Source organism: Gekko japonicus, unplaced genomic scaffold (genome assembly GCF_001447785.1).
Source record: "Gekko japonicus isolate JY-2015 unplaced genomic scaffold, Gekko_japonicus_V1.1 scaffold543, whole genome shotgun sequence".
NCBI classification, from domain to species: domain Eukaryota; kingdom Metazoa; phylum Chordata; class Lepidosauria; order Squamata; family Gekkonidae; genus Gekko; species Gekko japonicus.
The window spans coordinates 91761-112190 of NW_015160225.1; the positions used below are offsets into that span (position 1 = coordinate 91761).

At 41.0% G+C, this 20430-nt stretch overlaps 1 protein-coding gene across 1 annotated transcript in view; it reads left to right on the forward strand.

Annotated features, from left to right (window-relative positions):
• TBK1 (TANK-binding kinase 1) overlaps positions 1 to 20133 on the forward strand; it is a 53528-nt gene extending 33395 nt beyond the window's left edge. The window contains exons 9-21 of the mRNA XM_015411867.1: positions 1817 to 2013; positions 3523 to 3581; positions 4854 to 4945; positions 9173 to 9274; positions 10214 to 10292; positions 11022 to 11143; positions 11259 to 11335; positions 14256 to 14295; positions 14967 to 15068; positions 15614 to 15710; positions 16733 to 16839; positions 17359 to 17430; positions 18808 to 20133. Coding sequence (XP_015267353.1) covers positions 1817 to 2013; positions 3523 to 3581; positions 4854 to 4945; positions 9173 to 9274; positions 10214 to 10292; positions 11022 to 11143; positions 11259 to 11335; positions 14256 to 14295; positions 14967 to 15068; positions 15614 to 15710; positions 16733 to 16839; positions 17359 to 17430; positions 18808 to 18859 — 1198 coding nt within the window. The 3' untranslated portion in view covers positions 18860 to 20133. The remainder of the gene's footprint in view (positions 1 to 1816; positions 2014 to 3522; positions 3582 to 4853; positions 4946 to 9172; positions 9275 to 10213; positions 10293 to 11021; positions 11144 to 11258; positions 11336 to 14255; positions 14296 to 14966; positions 15069 to 15613; positions 15711 to 16732; positions 16840 to 17358; positions 17431 to 18807) is intronic.
• Positions 20134 to 20430: the final 297 nt, after the last annotated feature.

Here is a 20430-nt window from a genome sequence, read left to right on the forward strand (position 1 = left end):
CAACCCTTTTATCATTCGAGTTGCCCTTTTCTGCACTTTTTCCAAAGCTATAATATCCTTTTTAAGGTGTGGTGCCCAGAACTGCACACAGTATTCCAAATGAGGTCTCACCATTGATTTATATAGGGGCATTATTATATTGGCTGATCTGTTTTCAATACCCTTCCTAATAATCCCCAGCATAGCATTGGCCTTCTTTATTGCAGTCACACACTGTCTCGACATTTTCAGTGAGTTATCCACTACAACTCCAAGATCTCTCTCTTGCTCAGTCTCTGCCAGTTCAGACCCCATCAATGTGTATTTATATTTAGGATTTTTGGCTCCAATGTGCATCACCTTGCACTTGGCCACATTGAACCCCATTTGCCATGTTGACGCCCACTTGCCCATCTTTGACAGATCCCTTTGGAGTGCCTCACAATCCTCACTGGTTTTCACCACCCTGAACAACTTTGTATCATCCGCAAATTTAGCCACTTCACTGCTTACTCCCAACTCCAAATCATTAATGAACAAGTTAAAAAGCAGTGGACCAAGTACTGATCCCTGTGGTACCCCACTGCTTACCCCCCTCCACTGGGAGAACTGCCCATTTATACTCACTCTCTGTTTTCTATTAATTAGCCAGTTTTTGATCCATAAAAGGACTTGTCCTTTTATCCCATGATTTTTGAGCTTGCTTAGGAGCCTTTGATGAGGAACTTTATCAAAAGCTTTCTGGAAGTCAAGGTAAACAATATCTATTGGATCCCCCTTGTCCACATGTTTGTTCACCCCCTCAAAGAACATTAACAGGTTTGTGAGACAAGATCTTCCCTTACAGAACCCATGTTGAGTCTGCCTCAATAGGTTTTGTTCATCTATGTGCCTACTAATTCTTTCCTTAATAATGGTTTCCACCAATTTACCCGGTATCGACGTCAGACTGACTGGCCTGTAATTTCCCGGATCTCCTCTGGAACCCTTTTTATACAAGGATGAGACAACTTTAGAATGTGAAACAGTTCAAAAATTGTACATAAATGTATTGCAATGTAGAAGCAGAATGAGAATAAGTTTCAAATGTAATATCTTGAATATAAATATATAAAGTGGCTTTTGAGCAGAAACTTCTTTTTTCTTATTATGAGATATATAATAGATTTTCCTTTGTACTTTGATATATTACTTATCAAAAGTTATAGTGAGTATGTAGAAGCAGCGAAAATATGTAATACTGAATATGTAGTAATGATGAAACCAATAATATAGTTGCAAAACAGATTAGAAATGAAATTTCAGGCCTAAGATGTTGAATATAAATGTATCCCAACAGAAGTAAGGGCCACTCTATTTTATAGACAATGTCTTAAAAACCATAATGAAGAGGATGTTGGGGAGAAATATTTTTTTGTTTTACATACTCTGTTATATATAATTATCCTTGATATGCACAATTATTTTATATAATCCCTCATTTTCTTTCTATATCCTCTATACTATTGCGGTATTTTGTTTTCTAAAATAGAAAAAATGCAAAAAGAGAAAAGTATGGAATGTAGAGGTAGGGAGGGAAACGTGAGAAGTATACTGGTCAAACATGCTTATATTGACCAGCAGTGGACAGTGGCTGTGTAGTTTCCCCCCATGATCTGTGCCTGGCTACCTCTGACCTCCAGGTCAGAGAGAGAATCATCTGGCTCTTTCTTTTTCTTTCTGAGCCAGGTGAAAACAGGTGCTTATGCCTAAGGTCAAAGAACTGTGCTTTATTGTGTTGGGAATGATTTCCTAAATGTGATATTGGTTTGTTTGGGTTTTTTTCCTTCTGGACCAGTGCTGCCATATTTCATGAACTGGTCTTCAAACAAACAAAGATAGCCTTGCTAAATCAAGAACTGATATATGAAGGCCGGCGTTTAGTACTGGAGCCCAATCGATTGACACAGCATTTCCCCAGAACTACTGAAGAAAATCCTATAATTGTAGTAAGCAGGGAGCCTGTGAGCATCGTAGGATTACTCTATGAAGAAAGTATGTTGGAGTCTCTTTTTTTTTCTTAAAACTTAATTGTTTTGAATATTTTGAAAATGTTTTCTTTGTAACAATACTAATTTTTCTGATTATTTAACCATGAGAGGGTGTTTTCTTAAAAAGAAAAGGCTAACATTTGCTATTATAACCTCATTAGATTGATCTTAGAATTGTGACTTTTTAATGTTAAGGTCTTTGAGTGTCATTAGGTTGCTTAAGCCTGGCTCAGATTCAATGGTCTTCCAAATCAGTAGAGTCTTGAATTAGTTTAGTTGTATGAGAGCCTGTAGTAGCGTTTTAGATATGTACCTCTGGAAAATTAGACATTCTAGAGTGTATGTTGACTCAGAAAGCTTCTTGTTTAGAAATAGCTCATTTTTTACATCTAAAAAGTAATTGGGAGGGAGAATGTATAGAAAATCATTTTGTAAAATTTTTATCCATCTTTTTTATTGGTGGGAAATTATCAATTTTTCAACTCTGTAATGTGTGGCCAGTCACAACTGAGCAACCTTTTTAGAGCTTGATAGGTTTGTAGGACTTCCAAGGTAAGGTAGATGTTAGATTTGAGTCCAGTAGCACTTTAGAGACCAACAAGATTTTGGGGGTATAAGCTTTTGAGAGTCAAAGCTTACTTCTTCTCACAAAAACGTATACAACCAAAACATTGTTGGTCTCTAAGGTGCTACTGGACTTGAATCTGGATGTTCTACTGTAGACCAACACAGCTACCCTCTGAAACTATCTTCATGAAAGGTAGATCTTGGATATGTGACTTATTTTGGGACATGGTTTATAAATTCATTCAGGGTTATTATGTGTTGCTTCTGTGGTACAGTTTGGTTTTACAAAATAGACAGGATTAATTTCTGCTGAATCACAATTATATTGCATGAAAGGAAAGAAATAGTCATCTAATTCAAGGGCAGAATGGAATCTAACCTTTTTTTCTTGTCTGAAGAAGTGTGCTTTGCACACGAAAGCATACACTTTGAATAAAACTTTATTGGTCTTAAAGGTGCCACTGGGCTCAAATTTTGTTCTGCTGCTTCAGACCAACATGACTACCCTCTTGAACTTTTTTTTCTTGTTAAGTGTAGTTAAATCTGCGAAAAAAACAGAACTCAGAACTAGAACTTCTATGCTATTATGGTATAGAAAAATTTAGCATTTTGCCACAGCTGAAAAAAATTGCACATCAATTTTGAATACTGACTAGAACAGCAAATACTACTTACTTATTGCTTCAAATCAAAAACACATCCAGTGTGGCTGTTCTGCATGTTACCAAAAAAGATTTATTTATTTTTAAATTTAAGGGTCCTGAAAAAGATACCTGGAATTTTTATTTTATCTGTATTTCTGGAGTTTTTATTATATTTTTTAGGCGAGGCAATATACGTTTACTTCTTTGTTTGGGGAAAGGGGAGATTATCTTCTTGTATTTTATTTTAACTGCTTCATTGTGTGCATTTGTATAGATGTTTTTAATAAGACTTTTTCTTTTAGTTTTACTTCCCAAGGTCCATCAACGCTATGACTTGGATAGTGATGCCAGTATGGCTAAAGTAAGTATTTATCCAAATAAAGATTCAATTCTGTGTTATACTTCTGAGGATGCCAGTTACAGCTGCTGGCGAAACATCAGATCCTACAATGCCAGCTTGGAAACAGCTTGGAAAATCTACAACCAGGGCTATTTTTGGGAAGGAACGCACAGGAACCGAGTTCCGGCTGGCTCCCAAGTTGACCACGCCCAGCAGGAACTCATTTGCATAATAGGCCACACCCAACAGCAGAAACTCATTAGGATTGGCTACAATAGGGGTGTGTGGCCTAACATGCAAAGGAGTTCCTGCTACAAAAAAAGGCCCTGGGTTTTGACAACGAACAAAGTAAACAGAATAACAAGCAAAAGGTGGGTGTGGCTGGATAACCACACTTCTGGTAACATGTGGGTGCGGCCTAATGTGCTAATGAGCTGTGCTGTCGGGTGTGGCCCAATATGCTAATGAGTTCCTGCTGTTGGGTGTGGCCTATTATGCTAATGAGTTCCTGTTGGGCTTTTTCTACAAAAAGAGCCCTGTCTACAACTAATGAACTCCGGCCGTGAAAGCCTTCAACAACATATTTATCTAAAACCAACACTGGGACCAATGCTCCCTCTCAGCTGTGAAATCCTGTGAGCAAGAATTCTACCTTGTGAGCTACTGGCATTAAAGCTGTGAGCGAGCAATTTGGCTACTGCATAAATTCGTTTGCTCTGGAGTAATCCTTCCTGAGATAAGACAAAAATGTGTGAGATGGAGGCTAAAAAACTGTGAGCTAGCTCACACTAACTCGGTTTAGAGGGAACACTGACTGGGACTATTGCCTAGAAGTAAAATAGATCTACGATATTAAATACAAACTATACAGGACAAAAATATGTACATCAGTAATTCTCATACTGGGGTGTCTGGAATCCCATGGGTCCATATTGGCATTCCCAGTATGAATCTTCCTTATCTCCCCTGCTGTACATTCATTTGCCCTCCCTGTGAGATTATGTTAATGGGGTAAAGGGGACCCTGGGAGCACCAAGGGTCAGATGTCTGCAGTGGGGTGGGCAGTTGCTGAAAATCCTCTCTCCTCCTCCAAATGTGGAAATTCTTAATGGGATCTAAACCATTGTGAAATGTTAATCTGAAGTTTTGAAAAGGTTATTTAAAAGTTGTCTTGACAATATGTTGACTACTATTCCTTTCTGCCTTGACAAATTTCTTTTCCATGTTTAAGTCTTCAAAAATGTTCACATTTTTATTACTAATAACTATAGTATTGTTGCCTTTTTATTTCAGGCAGTGACGGGTGTTGTGTGTTATGCTTGTAGAGTTGCCCGTGCTTTATTGCTTTACCAGGAACTGATGCGAAAGGGAATTCGATGGTTAATGTAAGTAATGTGATTACTTGAACCTTTAACATAGCAGCCTGTCTAAACTGAGTCAGACCGTTGGTCCCATCCAGCTCAGTATTGTCAGTTGCAACTGGTGTCAACTCTCCAGGGTCTCAGGTAGAGATCTTTCCTAACATCTGCCCCCTAAAATCCTTTGATTGAAGATGTCAGGTATTGTACTGGGGAGGGGACCTTCTTGGGCAAAGTACATAAAGCTTTGTGTACTGAGCCACAGATCCTTCCCTTGACCTTTGTGATTTCTGTGTTTCCATATTTTTCTGACCCTGGATGATCAGTGTCACCAGGAAAGGAGAGAAGGCCTAGGAAGGGCTTTAACCTGCAGCATATAATGCATTAGGGGTGTGCATTCAGCCTATACCGAGCTGAAAAAATATCTGAAAAATACCTTATTGTATTTTCTGGATATTTTTCTTAGCGGGATATAGAGCCCCGTATTTATTTGGGATTTTTCAGGACTGCCGGATAGCTGAAAATAAAGGGTGTTTAAAGGGATTGTAGTTCCTTTAAACATCTTCCAGGTGAACCCTCCACTTCGAACACTTTAAATGCCATCGGAGTTCACTCACGGCTTGCAAAAGGCTTTTAAAGGGACAGCGAGGCCCTTAAATGCCTTCCCCCCCCCCTCCATTGGAAACTCCATTGGAAAAATGAAAACAATGGAGGATGGGAGCAGCTCTGTTGGGCAGTCGGGTTTAAACTGGGCTTCCCAGCAGAGCCTGCGAGGAGAACTCTCCCTGCAGGATCAGCTCCTGGGCGGGCTCTGTTTGGCAGTCCAGTTTAAACCGGGCTGCCCAGCAGAACCCCAGCCGAATCTGCAGGGAGAGCCCTCAGCTTAGGTTAGCTCCTCTTTGCAGATTAGTTTAAACCGAGCTGGAAAGAGGAGCCAGCCCAGGATCGGACAAGGCAGCAGGAGCTGACAGCTCTGCACCGCCTCAGCTGTGGCTGGCTCTTCTTTGCAGCTCAGTTTAAACCAAGCCGGGGTGGTGGAGCTCTCAGCACCTGTTGCCCCAGCTGATTCTCTCGATTTTTTCTTCTCGGGTCTATTGGAGCCAAAAAAAATCCGGAATCCTGAATATTTACCTAATCCAAATACCATATCGTTATTGAGATTTGGGAATATTTGGAAATGCCAATATTTTTTTACCCCAAATCAAAAAATACTAGGTTTTTTTGCACACCCCTTGTCAAAAGTGCCAGCCTGTCCGGGCTAAACATTTTGGTTCAAGGAGTGCATTGCAAAGCAAAGGTTACAAAATACCTGAGAGTTTAACACTCACCCAAGCCTTGGTAATATGCCACCAGCTGCGCTGGCTCAAGTGGTTAAGACGCTGAACTGCGGGCTGTGGAAGGTTGGTAGTTCAGCAGTTCGAGACCCGAGTTGCCGCATGATGAAGTGAGCTCCCGTATCTAGTTCCAGCTCCTGCCAACCTAGCAGTTCGAAAGCAAGAAATTGCAAGTAGATAAATAGGTACCACTTCGGTGGGAAGGTAACAGCGTTCCGTGCGCCTTGGTGTTTAGTCATGCCGGCCACATGACCACGGAAACGTCTTCGGACAGCGCTGGCTCTTCGGCTTTGAAACGGAGATGAGCACCACAACCCTAGAGTCGGACTCGACTGGCTTTCGAGCAAGGGAACCTTTACCTTTTACCTTCTGTCTATCCCAGCAGCCCAGGAGGGAAGAACCAAGTCTCCCGGCTTCTCAGGGAATTACACAAGAAAGGAAAAACTATTTTCTTTACACCCCTACAATGCACCTATGAATGATGTCACTTCACACCATATGGGTGATGTTGATAGTCTCAAGTTTTCCTATAAAGCACCAAAAAAATCAATAAGAATCTGCTAAAAATGTCACAAAATTACAGCTTATGAATGCTTGTATAATTAGTTAATGGTGCAGTCCTAACAGCAAGTCAAAGGCAACTCTCCCTGAGTTTGAAGAAGAACATCTCTCCTTATATATAATTGAATAGTGGGTGCCAAAATGCAATCCTTTAGTGTATGGCCGCTTGAACTGTCAGTCAGAAGACGCTGGCTGGGTTGACTGGCTGCTTTGTGCAGTCCCGCCCAGCGTTTCAAGGTCTTTTGCATATGGAAGCTGATTGGACTTCACTGCATTCCACACCTCAAACTCACCCCTCTCCCCGCAAGGCAGTTGGAATGTCAGTTGCATATGGAACCTTCAAGGTCTTTTGCATATGGAAGCTGGACTTACTTCACTCCATTCCACACCTCATACTCCCCCTCCCCGGCAAAGCAGTTGGAATGTCTGGTGGTGTGTAGGTCCCAGGATCATGTTTTAAAAGCTGCCTGGGGGATTATGGACCATTCACACACTTTCAACCTTAACATACCTCATAGGGGGAGAGGAGAATGATGACAGCTGCTTTGGTTCCCACTGCAGGGAAAGACTGCCCTTTCTCTAGGCAGAGGCTGGGGGGGGACATAGGGTTGCCAACTCCAGGTTGGAAAAATCCAGGATATTTTAGGGATGACGCCTGCTGAGGGTGGGGTCTGAGGAGGAGGAGGAGGAAGAGGGGGGACCTCAGACAGATACAATGCATACTCCCCACCCTCCAAACAAGCTGTTGCCAGTCTCCAGGTGACAGCTGGAGAGCTCTTAAAGCTCTGGTGCTACTTCAAAGTGCTGCAATTTATTGACAGAGTAGTGTTTTGGCAAATCTTTAGGAATTGTTTGGTGCATTTACGATGGGGCACCCACCCAGAGCCTCTGGCATTTTCTCACTCTGCTGACATCAAAACCAATTTAAGGCAAAATAAGAGGCTACTGAGAGGGGAGGAAATAAAGTTGCCAGCTTTAGGTATGGAAATTCCTGGAGATTTGAGGAGTGGAGGCCGGAGAGGGGGACCTCAGACAGGTTACAGTGCCATAGACTCCACCCTCCAACCCAGCTATTTGCTCCTGGGGAACTATTGTTGCCAATCTTGGCCCAGCACCCATCACACCATTCTCTTCAACCCCCTGCTGTGCAGCAGACTTTCCCCTAGGGTTGCCAATCTCCAGGTGGGACCTGGAGATCTCCCACTGCTACAATTGATCTCCAGATGACAGAGATCAGTTCCCCTGAAGAAAATGGATGCTATGGAGGGTAGACCCTATGACATTATACCTGCTGAGTCCTTCCGCCCCCCCCAATGCGGCCCTCTACAGAATCCACCCCCCAAAACTCCAGGTATTTCCCTCCTTAGAGCAGGCAACCCAACTTTCCCCTCAGTGCCTGATGGTAGGCAACTTAGTTTGGTCCAGTCACCTACTTTGGCCTTTGGGAGAAAACATATTGGGGCCAATCCTGATAGGGTTGCCAACTCCCGATGGGAAATTCCTGGAGATTTGAGGGATGGAGCCTGAAGAGGGTGAGGTTTGAGGAGGGGTGGGACCTCAGACAGGTACAATGCCATAGACTCCACCCTCCAAACCACTCAGTCCCTCATGGGGAACCATTGTTGCCAATCTCCAGGTGAGGGCTGGAGACCACTCAAAATTACAATTGCTCTGCAGAAGGGAGGGCGGAAGTCAGCTGAAGTCAAAAGGTCAGATAATGGTAGGTTGATGGTTAGCTGGGAAAGAGATGGGGTTGCCAACTCCAGGCTGGCAAATTCCTGGGGATTTGAGGGGTGGAGCCTGGAGAGGGTGGGGTTTGCGGAGGGGTGGGACATCAGACAGGTAGAATGCCATAGACTCCACCCTCCAAACCAGCCATTTCATCCTGGGTAACAATTGTTGCCAATCTCCAGGTGAGGGCTACAGATCACTCAAAATTACAACTACTCTTCAGGGAGCAGAGATCAGTTCCTCTGGAGAAAACAGTGGACTCTGTCATTATACCCTGCTGAGGTCACCACAGCAAAATGACACTGTTTGCCCAAAGCCAGAGCACTCCCCCAGAGCCTCTTTCTAGATTCCGTTGTATTTATTTCCACAACGGGCTTTACTGCTAGTAGTATAATAAAGGTGCTTAAGATTACAGTCTTGCAACCTAAGGTTATACCACAGTATACAGTGGTGTTCTTACTCACAAATAAGTGTGCAAAAGATTGCACTTTGACTTAGAACATGTTCCTTTTAGTAACATTTCGCATATCAATCATGACTTTAAAAATTAACTCCCTTAGTAAACTAGTGAGAGTTGCTGTGTCAGTACATTTACAAGATATATAAATTGTACTGGTTTTCTTTCCAGTGAAATAATTAAGGACGATTGCAATGAAACAGTGCATGAAAAGAATGAGGTTGTCATCAAGTTAGAATTTTGCAACAGAAGTTTAGAGAAAGCTGGGAAAATGTGAGTATTTTTCATATCAGTAGTAACTATTGTTAACAATTTATGGATTGAACTTAAGTTAATGAAAATTAACTTTGTAAACAGGAGTTTAATATTCCACAAAAAAATCTGGTGTGAATTCATAACTTTCATGTGGTGATAATGACCATCATGGTGACCCTCATACCTATCTTGTACGAAACGTTATAGAAAGTATTTCCTCAACTCTTCTTCTCCGATATACAAAGATATGATCTTTTTCTAGTTCTTTCTTGCCCCCCCCCCAACTTTCTTTCCTTTGTTGAAGGCTGAATGTTTTGACAGTTTAACTGTACTAAGATGAGCTAGCACGTTGTTTGGTGTTTTTTGTATGGAATAAAATGGGGGGGGGACCCCCTCTTCTAGTGTGCTATAAAACCATTCTGCACAGGAAATCTGTTCCAGCCCTCTCAACTTGATGCGGCTCTGCTGGATAGCATTTTGGCACACAGTATATACTGGCTGTGGAGAAGAATTGCTTTATTATTGTCATAATCCCTTAAAATCTATGCTATGATCAGTCAGCACGAGCAGATTGATTGCTATTTATACACCTGTCATCGTCCAGCCAGCTTAATATGTTTTGCTTCCTCTGTATAGTACGTGTAAGAAGCAGCAGGATAGGTCACTGGGAAAGGGACTCATCAGTAAATAAGGTTATCTGCCGTCCTGAATGTATGGTTGGCAAGCCTTCAGCAGTGCTTCTGTCAAGTTCTGCAAGTGTAGCTCCAGCATCTAGATTTATGAATCTTTGGAGAAGAGAGTCTAAGTGAAGTGCAGCCGTTCAGTCATCAAGAATTTTGTTAAGTGCCTAGTTAAATGCAGAATAGAACCCTCATTTTGAGTTTAAATTACAGTGGAATGTCCCCAGAGCGTCACTGTCGATTATTCCCGATCTTATTTTTTGTTTCCTGCGAACAGATATCAAGATATGCGGCAGATGAATCTCGCACCATCAGAAGGAGATAAAATTTCAGACATACATTCAAAGCTGTTACGGGTGAGCATCTTAAATTTAAACTGTATAGTTCTCAAAATAAAGGCCTTCATGCTAAGTTCCAGGTGTAATTGTAGAATATTTTTCTGTAGAATCCATCAGCAGATCCTCCTGCTAAAGCAGGACTTTCAGCTGGTTTAAGGAGCTTTTTGCTTATGTGAGAGGCAGCAGTGGAAGGCTTCTTGCACTGGAGGGGAGCGCTGCTGTTAGTGGAATGGAGCCACAAGATCCAGTCCCATGGTCCTTTAAGCAGATTTAGAGATGGGGTTGTGACTCAGTGGTCCTGGCATCTCCAATTAGAAGGATCATGTAGGAGGTGATGAGAAAGAACTCTACCCTGGAGGGCCACCGTTAGTCAGAGTAGACCTTGATAGATCAGTAGTTTGACTTGGTATATGGAACTTCATGTGCTCCTTTGTTGCTGCCTTTCACCGGACTCACCTGGTCAGATTAATGGAAATGGGCCTAAACTTGTATAAATAGCTTCATGACACAGGCTTCAGGAAATTTACTACCTGGAATGAAAGACTTCCTTGAGCAAGTGGGTTTGTGGAAGACTGCAAATACCTCTCTTTTCCAATCTTCTCTAGGAATCAGGATCTTAGTGTACATGTGTTATATATGTTAAAGTGGCCTATATGTTAAAGGTGACCTACACGTTTAATACCCCTTTCATAGGGATAGTCAATGTGATACTTATTGTATACAGCTCAGTTTGTTGCATTCACACAGCTTTCCAGTTCACGGGGAACCATAGAGTCTAGTCTTCAGGATATTAAAAGCAAACTCTCTCCTAATGGTCAGTTGTCTGATGGTTGGGCTAATCAGGAAGGCACACATCTGAAAGACAGAAAGTAAGTGACTGTTTCACATTGAATGCTTACTGTATGTGTTGTGGGTTTTTTTAATATAATACGTTCTGGCATGTATCAGTGTTTATATAATTTGTTTTTATTTATTCCCTTCTAGCCCAGAAAGATTACAAGTACTACTGAGTTCTATATCAGATATTTATTACCAATTCAAAAAAGACAAAGCTGAACGAAGTGAGTAATTTAAATCTATTTTTGGTTTAGCTTAATGTTACCATGGATATCTTAGTGTATTTTATATTTATGGGACATCATAGACTATAAAAACAGTGAGTGGGTATTTCAAACAGAAATAAACAGAAAATATTCTAGAGCAAATTCTGTATAACGTGGTGGAAGTGGATCTGGCCCACTGTGCATTTTACAGATAAAATTGTATGCGTATGCTATGACTTAGATTCCACAGTTTGTGCAGTTCAATCTTAGGATGCAGTCTGGTTCTAGTTATATGGGTGACTTTTGGCCGATGAGGACTGATGAAATGGATTAACTGCTTAGAAATATATGCCCCACCTTGTCTACACTTAACCCTTGCCCTTTATGGATGATGTTACCAAGCAGGTCTGGATTGGCTGAGTGGGTCTGGGAGGTAGTAAATGCCCCTGTGTGGGATAGTTGGAACTGCCTTGAAAGAGTCAGTCGCGAGACCCCCTCCTGAAGAAGACATCCATGGACTCCAGTGACCAAAACAACTACCACCTGATGGCCACCATTCCTTTCCCACGTATCTCTGGGACTGCCTCCTCTGATATATCCCCTGAAGAGCTTTATGCTGTGATGAGAATAACTTACTAGTGGTTCTGGCTGTCCTGGTGGACCTGGTGGAACTCTCTGCAAAATAATATCCATGCTCTGTGGGACCCCTTGTGCAGTTCTGCAGGGAGTGCAAGGCAGAGATGTTCCACCAGGCTTTTGGTTGAGGACAGCAACGGATACCATCGCATCTGGCAATCCCTCCCCCCCACTCTGCCTTCTCTCGCTCATTGTGAGACTGTGATGCCATCTGTAAATGTGTTGTTTTTAGCTATTTTTATCTCCTGGATTTTAAACTGTATCATACTATGTTGTTAACCACCCTGAGCTCTGAATTCAGAGAAGGCCGGTATGTAAATTGAAATTATAAATAAATTAAATAATTTGGGGGCAAGGTGCTTGAGCAGATGGTGGCTACATAGCTTCAGGCAGTCTTGGAGTAGATGGATTATCTAGACCCATTTCATCTGGATTCAGGGCTGGGGTTGGGATGGATATGGCTTTGTTCACCTTGACTGATGGTCGTTGTCAGGAGAGTGACAAGGAGGAGTGTATCACTGCTTTCTCCTGGATCTCTCAATTGCATTCAATACTGACAACCAGGGCTCTTTTTGTAGAAAAAGCGCAGCAGGAACTCATTAGCATAATGGGCCACACCCAATAGCAGGAACTCATTAGCATATTAGGCCACACCCTGACAGCACCACTCATTAGCACATTAGGCCACACCCCCGTGTTACCAGAAGTGTGGTCATCCAGCCACACCCACCTTTCCCTTCTTATTCTGTTTACCTTGTTTGTTGTAAAAACCCAGGGCTTTTTTTGTAGCAGGAACTCCTTTGCATGTTAGGCCACACACCCCTAATGTAACCAATCCTAATGAGTTTCTGCTGTTGGGTGTGGCCTATTATGCTAATGAGTTCCTGCTGGGCGTGGCCAACTCAAGAGCCAGCCGGAACTCCGTTCCTGTGCGTTCCTGCCCCAAAATAGCCCTGCTGACAACCATGGTATCTTTCTTGAGAGGCTGGCTGGGTTGGGAGTAGGGGTTACTATGCTTTGGTAGTTCCTCTCTTTCTTGCCTGGCTGGGAGACCTCTGCTTGGCCCTGTAACATTTATACTGTTGGATTCTGTGGGATTCCATCTTATCACCCATGGCTGTTCTGACATCTACTTGAAACTTCTGGGAGAGATCATCAGGATTTGGAATAAAGTGACGCCAATCTGTGGATGATACTCAGCTCTGTTTCTCCTGAACAGCTGAGTCAGGTGGGCCTTTGGAGGTTCTTAACAGGTGCCTGGAAAAGGTAATGGGATGGATGAGGGCCAGTAAACTGACGCTCAGTCCACACAAGACTATAGTGCTGTTGGCTAATGGCAGAACTGCTTCAGGAATCAGCCTGTCCTGGAAGGAGTTGGACTCCTCTGAAGGAGCACGTTCTCATAGCTTAGGGGATGGCTGCTAGATCTTAGCCTGGAGTTGACAGCCCAGCTCTCCTCTGTGGCATGTGATGCCTTTTGTCCCCTTTGGCTGACACACCAGCTACAGCTATTTTCAAAAAGCATGATCTGACCACAGTGATCCGTCCTCCAGGTTAAATTACTATAATGCACTCTATGGGAGATTCCTCTGAAAATCATCTGGAAACCTCAGCTGGTTCAAAATGTAGCAGCCAGGCTGCTGTCGGGTGGGAAACAGTGATTGTATTACTCTGGTATTGAACAATCTGCACTGTTGCCCATTTATTTCCAGGCACAATTCAAAATGCCGGTTCTTACCTTTAAAGCCCTAAATGGCTTGGGGATACTTGAAGGGCTGTCTCATCCCATATTGGCCACCCCACCTGAAAAGTCCTGTGTCCCGTGCCCCCATCTTCGAAGGTGAGGTGGATGGTAACCAGAGACAGGGCTTATTCGGTAGTGGCACTCTTCAAGTGTAATATCTTTCCTCTAAAGGCTTGCTTGGCATCTCCATGAATGTCTTTTAGGTGCCAGGCTGGATATATTTCTGTTTGCCCAGGCTTGTAATTAATCTTTTAACCCTATTTTTATAGTGTGCTGAAAACTGTCAAACTCATTTAAAGTTACTCAATGATTTATAGTTTTATCTCTCTCTGAGTTCTAATGCTGATTTTAATTAGAACTTGTAATGTTTTATGTTTTATTACAGTTTATTTTGTAAGGTACCTCAGAAAGGTACCCTGAGAGGTGGCACAAACATTTTCTAAAAAAATAAACATTTAGCTCCACTTAAAAAAAACCCTTTTAATTTATACTTTAAAATATCGTCAGGACAGTAAGTGCTGCTAGGCATTCAGTTTTCAATTTTTTTCTTTTTTAAAGGACTTCCTTATAATGAAGAACAAATACACAAATTTGACAAGTAAGTAATGTTATAAACTTTTTTTTGCATTACATTTTGAGATGCTTCTCAGTCTGAAATCTGCTATAACAAACATAGTTTGTGTAAATTCCAAGGGTTACATTCATCATATGAGGCATATTTGTATAGCTTGCTGTGTGTTAAAAATGTGAGAACCACAGACTGAATTTTAAAAAATACTAGGGGGTGTGCACACATGCACAGTGTTGCAATAGATCGATTTGTGTCCTTGTGTTTTAGCGGTAGACCTGTCATAAACTTCTGTTCGTGAGCCACAAGCAGGGCAAAATTTGTGATGAATTTTGCTTTGTGGTTCAGTTTGTGCCCATCCCTATTCCTGACTTAATCCATAGCAGTGCTTTCCACTACAGAGCAAAGGTGATGAAACCAGTCTTTGTTGAAGCAAGCGGTTTCTGTAGTAAGGGTTTGAGTGGTCATCCGCAAGGTGAATCCTGATTTTGCAAACTAACAATCATTTTAGGAAATCTTGGTTTTGCAGTATGTCTGCAATCTAAACCTTTATTGCATTGTTTTTGGATGTCCCATTCATGCTGATTTAAATTGTCTCACGCTGTGTAATCTGTTTTAAGAGTGAGAAAGATGGATTCTAAATGACATAAATTAAATAAATAAACCAAGCCAATATGTGAATTCTTATTTCTGTAATATAGGCAGAAGCTTTTTATACATGCCACAAAAGCCATGACTCTATTCAAGGAAGAATGTGTCAGCAAGTATGAAATATTTTTGGACAAGGCAGAGGATTGGATGAGGTAAGAGTCTTTTTTTTTTTTTTTTAGTAAATCCAGAAGAGTTGCTGTATTAGTCTTGCAGCAAAATAGAGGAGGAGGAGATTGGATTTATACCTCACCCTTCACCATCCAAAGGAGTCTCAGAGCAGTTTACAACCCCTTTCCCTTCCCCTACCCACAACAGACCCCTGTGAGGTAGGTGGGGCTGAGAGAGCTCTCTTGAGAACTGTCCTTGAGAGAACAGCTTTGAAAGAACTTCTGACCCAAGGTCACACCAGCAGCTGCATATGGAGGAATGGGGGATCAAACCCAGTTCTCCCAGATTAGAGTCTGCACTCCTAACCACTACACCAAACAGGAGTCTTGTGGTATGTTAAAGCTTTTGTGGTATCTTAAAGCTTTTATATGCATGGGATGAGAACATAAAGCTCAGTGGGCTCCTTGACCACAAAAATATGTTAGAGTAAGGAGCCACAAGACTCATTTTTTTTGCTCTGTTTTGTATAGTGTTTAACAAGCAGCAGATATGGATGTGAGATTTTTAAGACATTTTTCTTTCTTTCTAGGAAGATGCTCCACTTAAGGAGACAGTTACTGACTGTCAGAAAGCAGTGCTTTGATATTGAAGAAGAGGTATCCAAATACCAGGTCTTTATAAATGAGGTATACATTTTTTTTCTTTATTATGCCATGTTTCTGTATTAAAAAGGTAAAAGGAATATTTTCTCAACAGTCATTTATATAATCTGGCTTAGTTTTGGCAGAACAGGTCCCAGGAATCAGAGCCATTGATTTTGTGGTAACTTTTCCTAACTGGGGACCCTTTGATCAAATGCATCTCCAGGACACCTTGAAGGTTATTGTACCCATAGCTGGCTCTAGCACCAGTCCATGAAATCACTGGAGTTCAAGGGTGTGTTCACTGTTGTCAGACATGCTTAACGTTGGAGTTAGCCTCAGTGGTAGCATGGTTTCCTGGAGCTTGAAACTATGCCAGTATTTAGACAGTACATGCCACTAAAAAAACCCCTTCCAGACAGACTTTAACACTTTGTTACACTCTTAATGAAATGTTATAGGAACTCCACACCACCCTGCTGTAATTCAATAACTATCTCAGATTCAGAACCGCTCCAATCCCAGAATTCTGCCCTTTACCCACTCTATTTTCATGCTAACCTTTCCCCAAACTCTTCTCTACCAATTCCCAGCCTTCAGTGACTAAAGGTTTACTTGTCACTCCTATCACCAGGCCCACAGCTCCTATGGGCTGCTTCAGAGCACCACTCTCATTGGCTTCTGTATAGCTGGGGTAATTTCTTTGCTCTACGTGTCACAGTGGTTAATTCAGAAAGGATGAGCATCTAATCCTGATCTGCTCCATCAAGTAACTTCTGCTTGTTTCTGTGATTATCCATTGAAAGGGGGAAACCGTTTTTGGAATTGGTTTCCCTAAACAAATGCTTGGGGTTGTCAAAGTTGATTGTACTGACCATCTGTTAATGATATATTCCACATGCTCTACCAATGTGTTCTCTCTCCTTCCCCCCCCATTGGAACAGTGTACTCTTTTACACATTGAATGACCTATGCTCATATGTCAGTTTTGGGGGAGAACTCAAGTTATTAGACATGTACGATAGCTGTATCTTGTTTTGTAATTGACACAACTTCATCTATTGCAGTTACAAGAAACTTTGCCCCACAAGATGATGGCAGTTTCCAGTGGGATCAAACATGCAATTAATCCAGTTTATCCTAGTTCAAATACTTTGGTGGAAATGACTCTTGGGTAAGAGTTCTTCACTTTAATCAATATATGCCTTCCACAGAATTATGATTGTTTCCAGGATTTATATGTTTAGTGTCCTTAGTAAAGGTACAAAGTAATAGAGAGAGAGAGACTGAAATGACTTAAAACTGTTATTGCAGAAAAGGGAAGTAAATTTGCTGTGAAGCTTTTATCTCTTCTTTAGAAGACAGGAAAAGAATTGAAGGATCCTCCCGGTTTAGTTCTGCCTTCTAATGGGAAATTCTAGTGGCTGCAGGGTGTTAGGCTACATTACAGTCACATTTGGATAGCAAGAAAATACATCCCTCATCACTACTTATGGTTGCACCATAAATTTCTTCTCTGCACATAATTGCAGGTTACTAAGGTGGCTTCCTTTGAGTTACCACCTTATTGCTTGTTTGGGTATTGTGAAAAAATTTTTGTCGCTTCTAGCTTTATTTTAACTGTAGAAACAGTTTTTATGACATTCTAACTGAAAACTTGTCATGCAATGGAATGTTTTGTTTTTACTTGTAGCATGAAGAAACTGAAAGAAGAAATGGAGGGTGTTGTTAAAGAATTAACAGAGAATAATCATCTTTTGGAAAGGTAAACAGGCATTTTGATAGCCTTTTTTGGACTCTGGCATGTTTATTTTTTGGTATTTTTTTACATGTGCGTGTATGCATGCATGTGTGAGTGCACCTGGAAGTCATGGCAACCTCTGGCAACTGACTGTGTGTGCACCTTGAAATCATGGCGACCTCTGGTGACTGAACCCTCCTGGGGGCCTGGAGGATATTCGGAGAGGTGGCTGAATAAGACCTGCCCCTGCCTCCCACCTCTGTTATTTCAGGGTCTCCCATCCAAGTACTTGCCAGAGTTGACCCTGCTTAGCTTCCAAGATCTGACGAGATCAGGCTTGCCTGGGCTATCCAGGTCAGGGGACTATAGCATGTTTAAAGGAGTCGCTGAATACGTAGCTGTACACATCTTGTGACAGTCTCTTATACAACAGTCCAAGAGCTCTTTCCCCATTATAGAAGCACAAGAAGCCCCTTGTTTCTGTCTGCTGCAAAGAACCCCAGCCGAATGATCGGTTTATGTCTCCCTATACACTCCAGCAGTTTCTATGTTGCTTGATGCACTTACGAATCCACATTTATGACTTGGTTTCCTTGTTGAAAACAAGTGCTAATTCTTGCATTACTTTTTAGAAATCTGATTGTGGTGGAGATAAAAATACTGTGATTCCTGAAAATTACTTTCATAATAGATGGTAAATATTGGAATGATTGTAGCCTCTAGAACAGTGATTCCCAAAGTAAGTGCTGGGATGACGAAGTTTTTTGGTTGTCACTGGGTTCATAGCAGTGGGTGTAAGTGAAAGAATGGGTAACAAAAAAGGCAGAATAACTGATAAGCTGAGAACAGATAAAGCTTCATTGTTAGGTCTCCCTAGTTGCTATTGCCTTATTAATGTGTTCCGATTACATATACTTTTTAAAGGTACATGGATTGGTTTTTTTGTACTCATTTACTCACAGTGTCATCCTAAACAGAGTAACACCCATCTAAGTCCATTTAATTTAAAGGGGTGTAACTCTGCTTAGCATTGTACTGCCAGAGGTGAGTTGAACAATATTTCTCTTCTACAAGGGAGATACCTTTACCATGCCTGAAAGCACATTCACATGGGAAAAATTCAATATGCAAATCAGTGATGCAATCAACATTGATTTTTGTAAACTAATGTCTAGTAAAAAATGCTGCCATAGTTGTGGAAATAGTTTCCAGTGTATAGCTGTCCCTGTCCACACAAGATTTCTTGGGGTATTTTTACATGACTTAGAACTATTTTAATGTTGAAATTCTCACTAAATTACACCTTAGAAATGCCGTAGCACTGCAGGCTTACCAGTTACTTTATACATACAAAAGAGATGTTGAATATTATGTCTAAACTAAATTTATTTTTCATTTTAGGTTTGGAGCTTTGACTATGGATGCTGGCCCACAGAATGTGGATTGTATCTAGTTGTATAGTTATTGCAACACAATTTCTTGACTTTGCACAGAAAAAGAGCCAGTATATGCAGAGAGAGTTTCTGCACTTGGCTTTTTCTGCCTAGTATTTAACAAAAGTATGTAAATATTGTATATACTGTAAATATAGAAATATATCACTTTTGCTAATGTGTAAAAATGGTCTTAACATTTTAGGTAACATCAGGATTTCCCCTACAAAACAATTGTGACTGCAAATTTGTGAACACACGGATACATGGCATTTACTTTTAATGTGTTTTTTTTCTTTGTGAATTTTGCTGGGGAGATTTTGGTCATGAACTAGTCTGCTTAGATTTCCTCTTCAGCCATTTGAATCCTGAATACTTCAGGATAATCTGGAATTGTCTTGCTTGCTTTTATTCACTGTGAACAGATGAGTCATTAAATACTAAAAAAAATTCTCCATCATTCTTTGCCCATACCTTAAAAGGCAGTGTTGACAGTTAAAGAAAGTATTGTGCTTTTATTCATGTCTATATTTGGTGCATCTATCCTTTATCAAAACTATTAGTTTCCTATTTGGGACTCCTTAATCCAACCTTCTAGTTTGCTAAGGCACAGGTAAATTATTACTTATCTTGGTGAGCAAGATATAATTTCATAGTAGTAGATGTTCTTCCTCTGATGAAGGCTGTCATCTAAAACAACCAGGTTTGGTGAGGAAAATTCACAAGTTCTCTCCTACATAAATCAGTAAAAACCCCACCCTTTTTATTAATGCAATTTAAAAATGTTTGGCACCGTTAAATAAAACATACAAGCATTAGCACAGTAGCATTTACACAGTTACCAAACATTCAGTAAGTACTTCATTTCATTTTTTTAAATTTCTAGTGATTATACAGTAAAATGCATCCCAATTCACTTTTAAGTGGAATCTAGTCCTATTGATGTTGGTAGGAATTGTGTATTTAATAGAGACAGGGCAGTTGTTATTCAATTTATTCTGGGTCAGACTTGACAAAGACCAACTTGTTTATTGAATGTTCCAGGATTGAGCTGAGAACTGCAGCCTTGATTCCTTTCACTGTGTAGGCTGCTGTCGGGTGCGAAACAGGTTCCAGTGACTTGTACCTTTTGTCTCAGGCAATTTGATGTGCAAGAAACTTAAATATCCTTACACAGAAATGTCCTGGAGTTGTATAAGTTGCAGAGAGGGTTTTTTCAAGTATTACTGCCACAGTGGCTGCAGTCACGCACACTAAATAATCCACTTTCAGTCCACTTTCCAACTGGATTTTGCCGGTTCACACAGTAAAAATCAGTTGGAAAGTGCATTGAAAGTGGATTATTTAGCATGTGTGACCACAGCCAGTGTTAGCACATCACACCTTTGGACCAAAGAACTTTATGGCTCATCTTACTCAATTTTGAGTAGACTAAGAACAATGAAGCATTAAGATTTCCCTATCCTAGGTTGGTCGTAGGTTTCCTGGAAATAGCAACATTATGAAGTAAAAGGCAGTCAATAAAGAACAAGGCTGCAATCCTCTGTACATTAATTTCATTTCAAATTTTTAATCAAATTTTTAATTATGT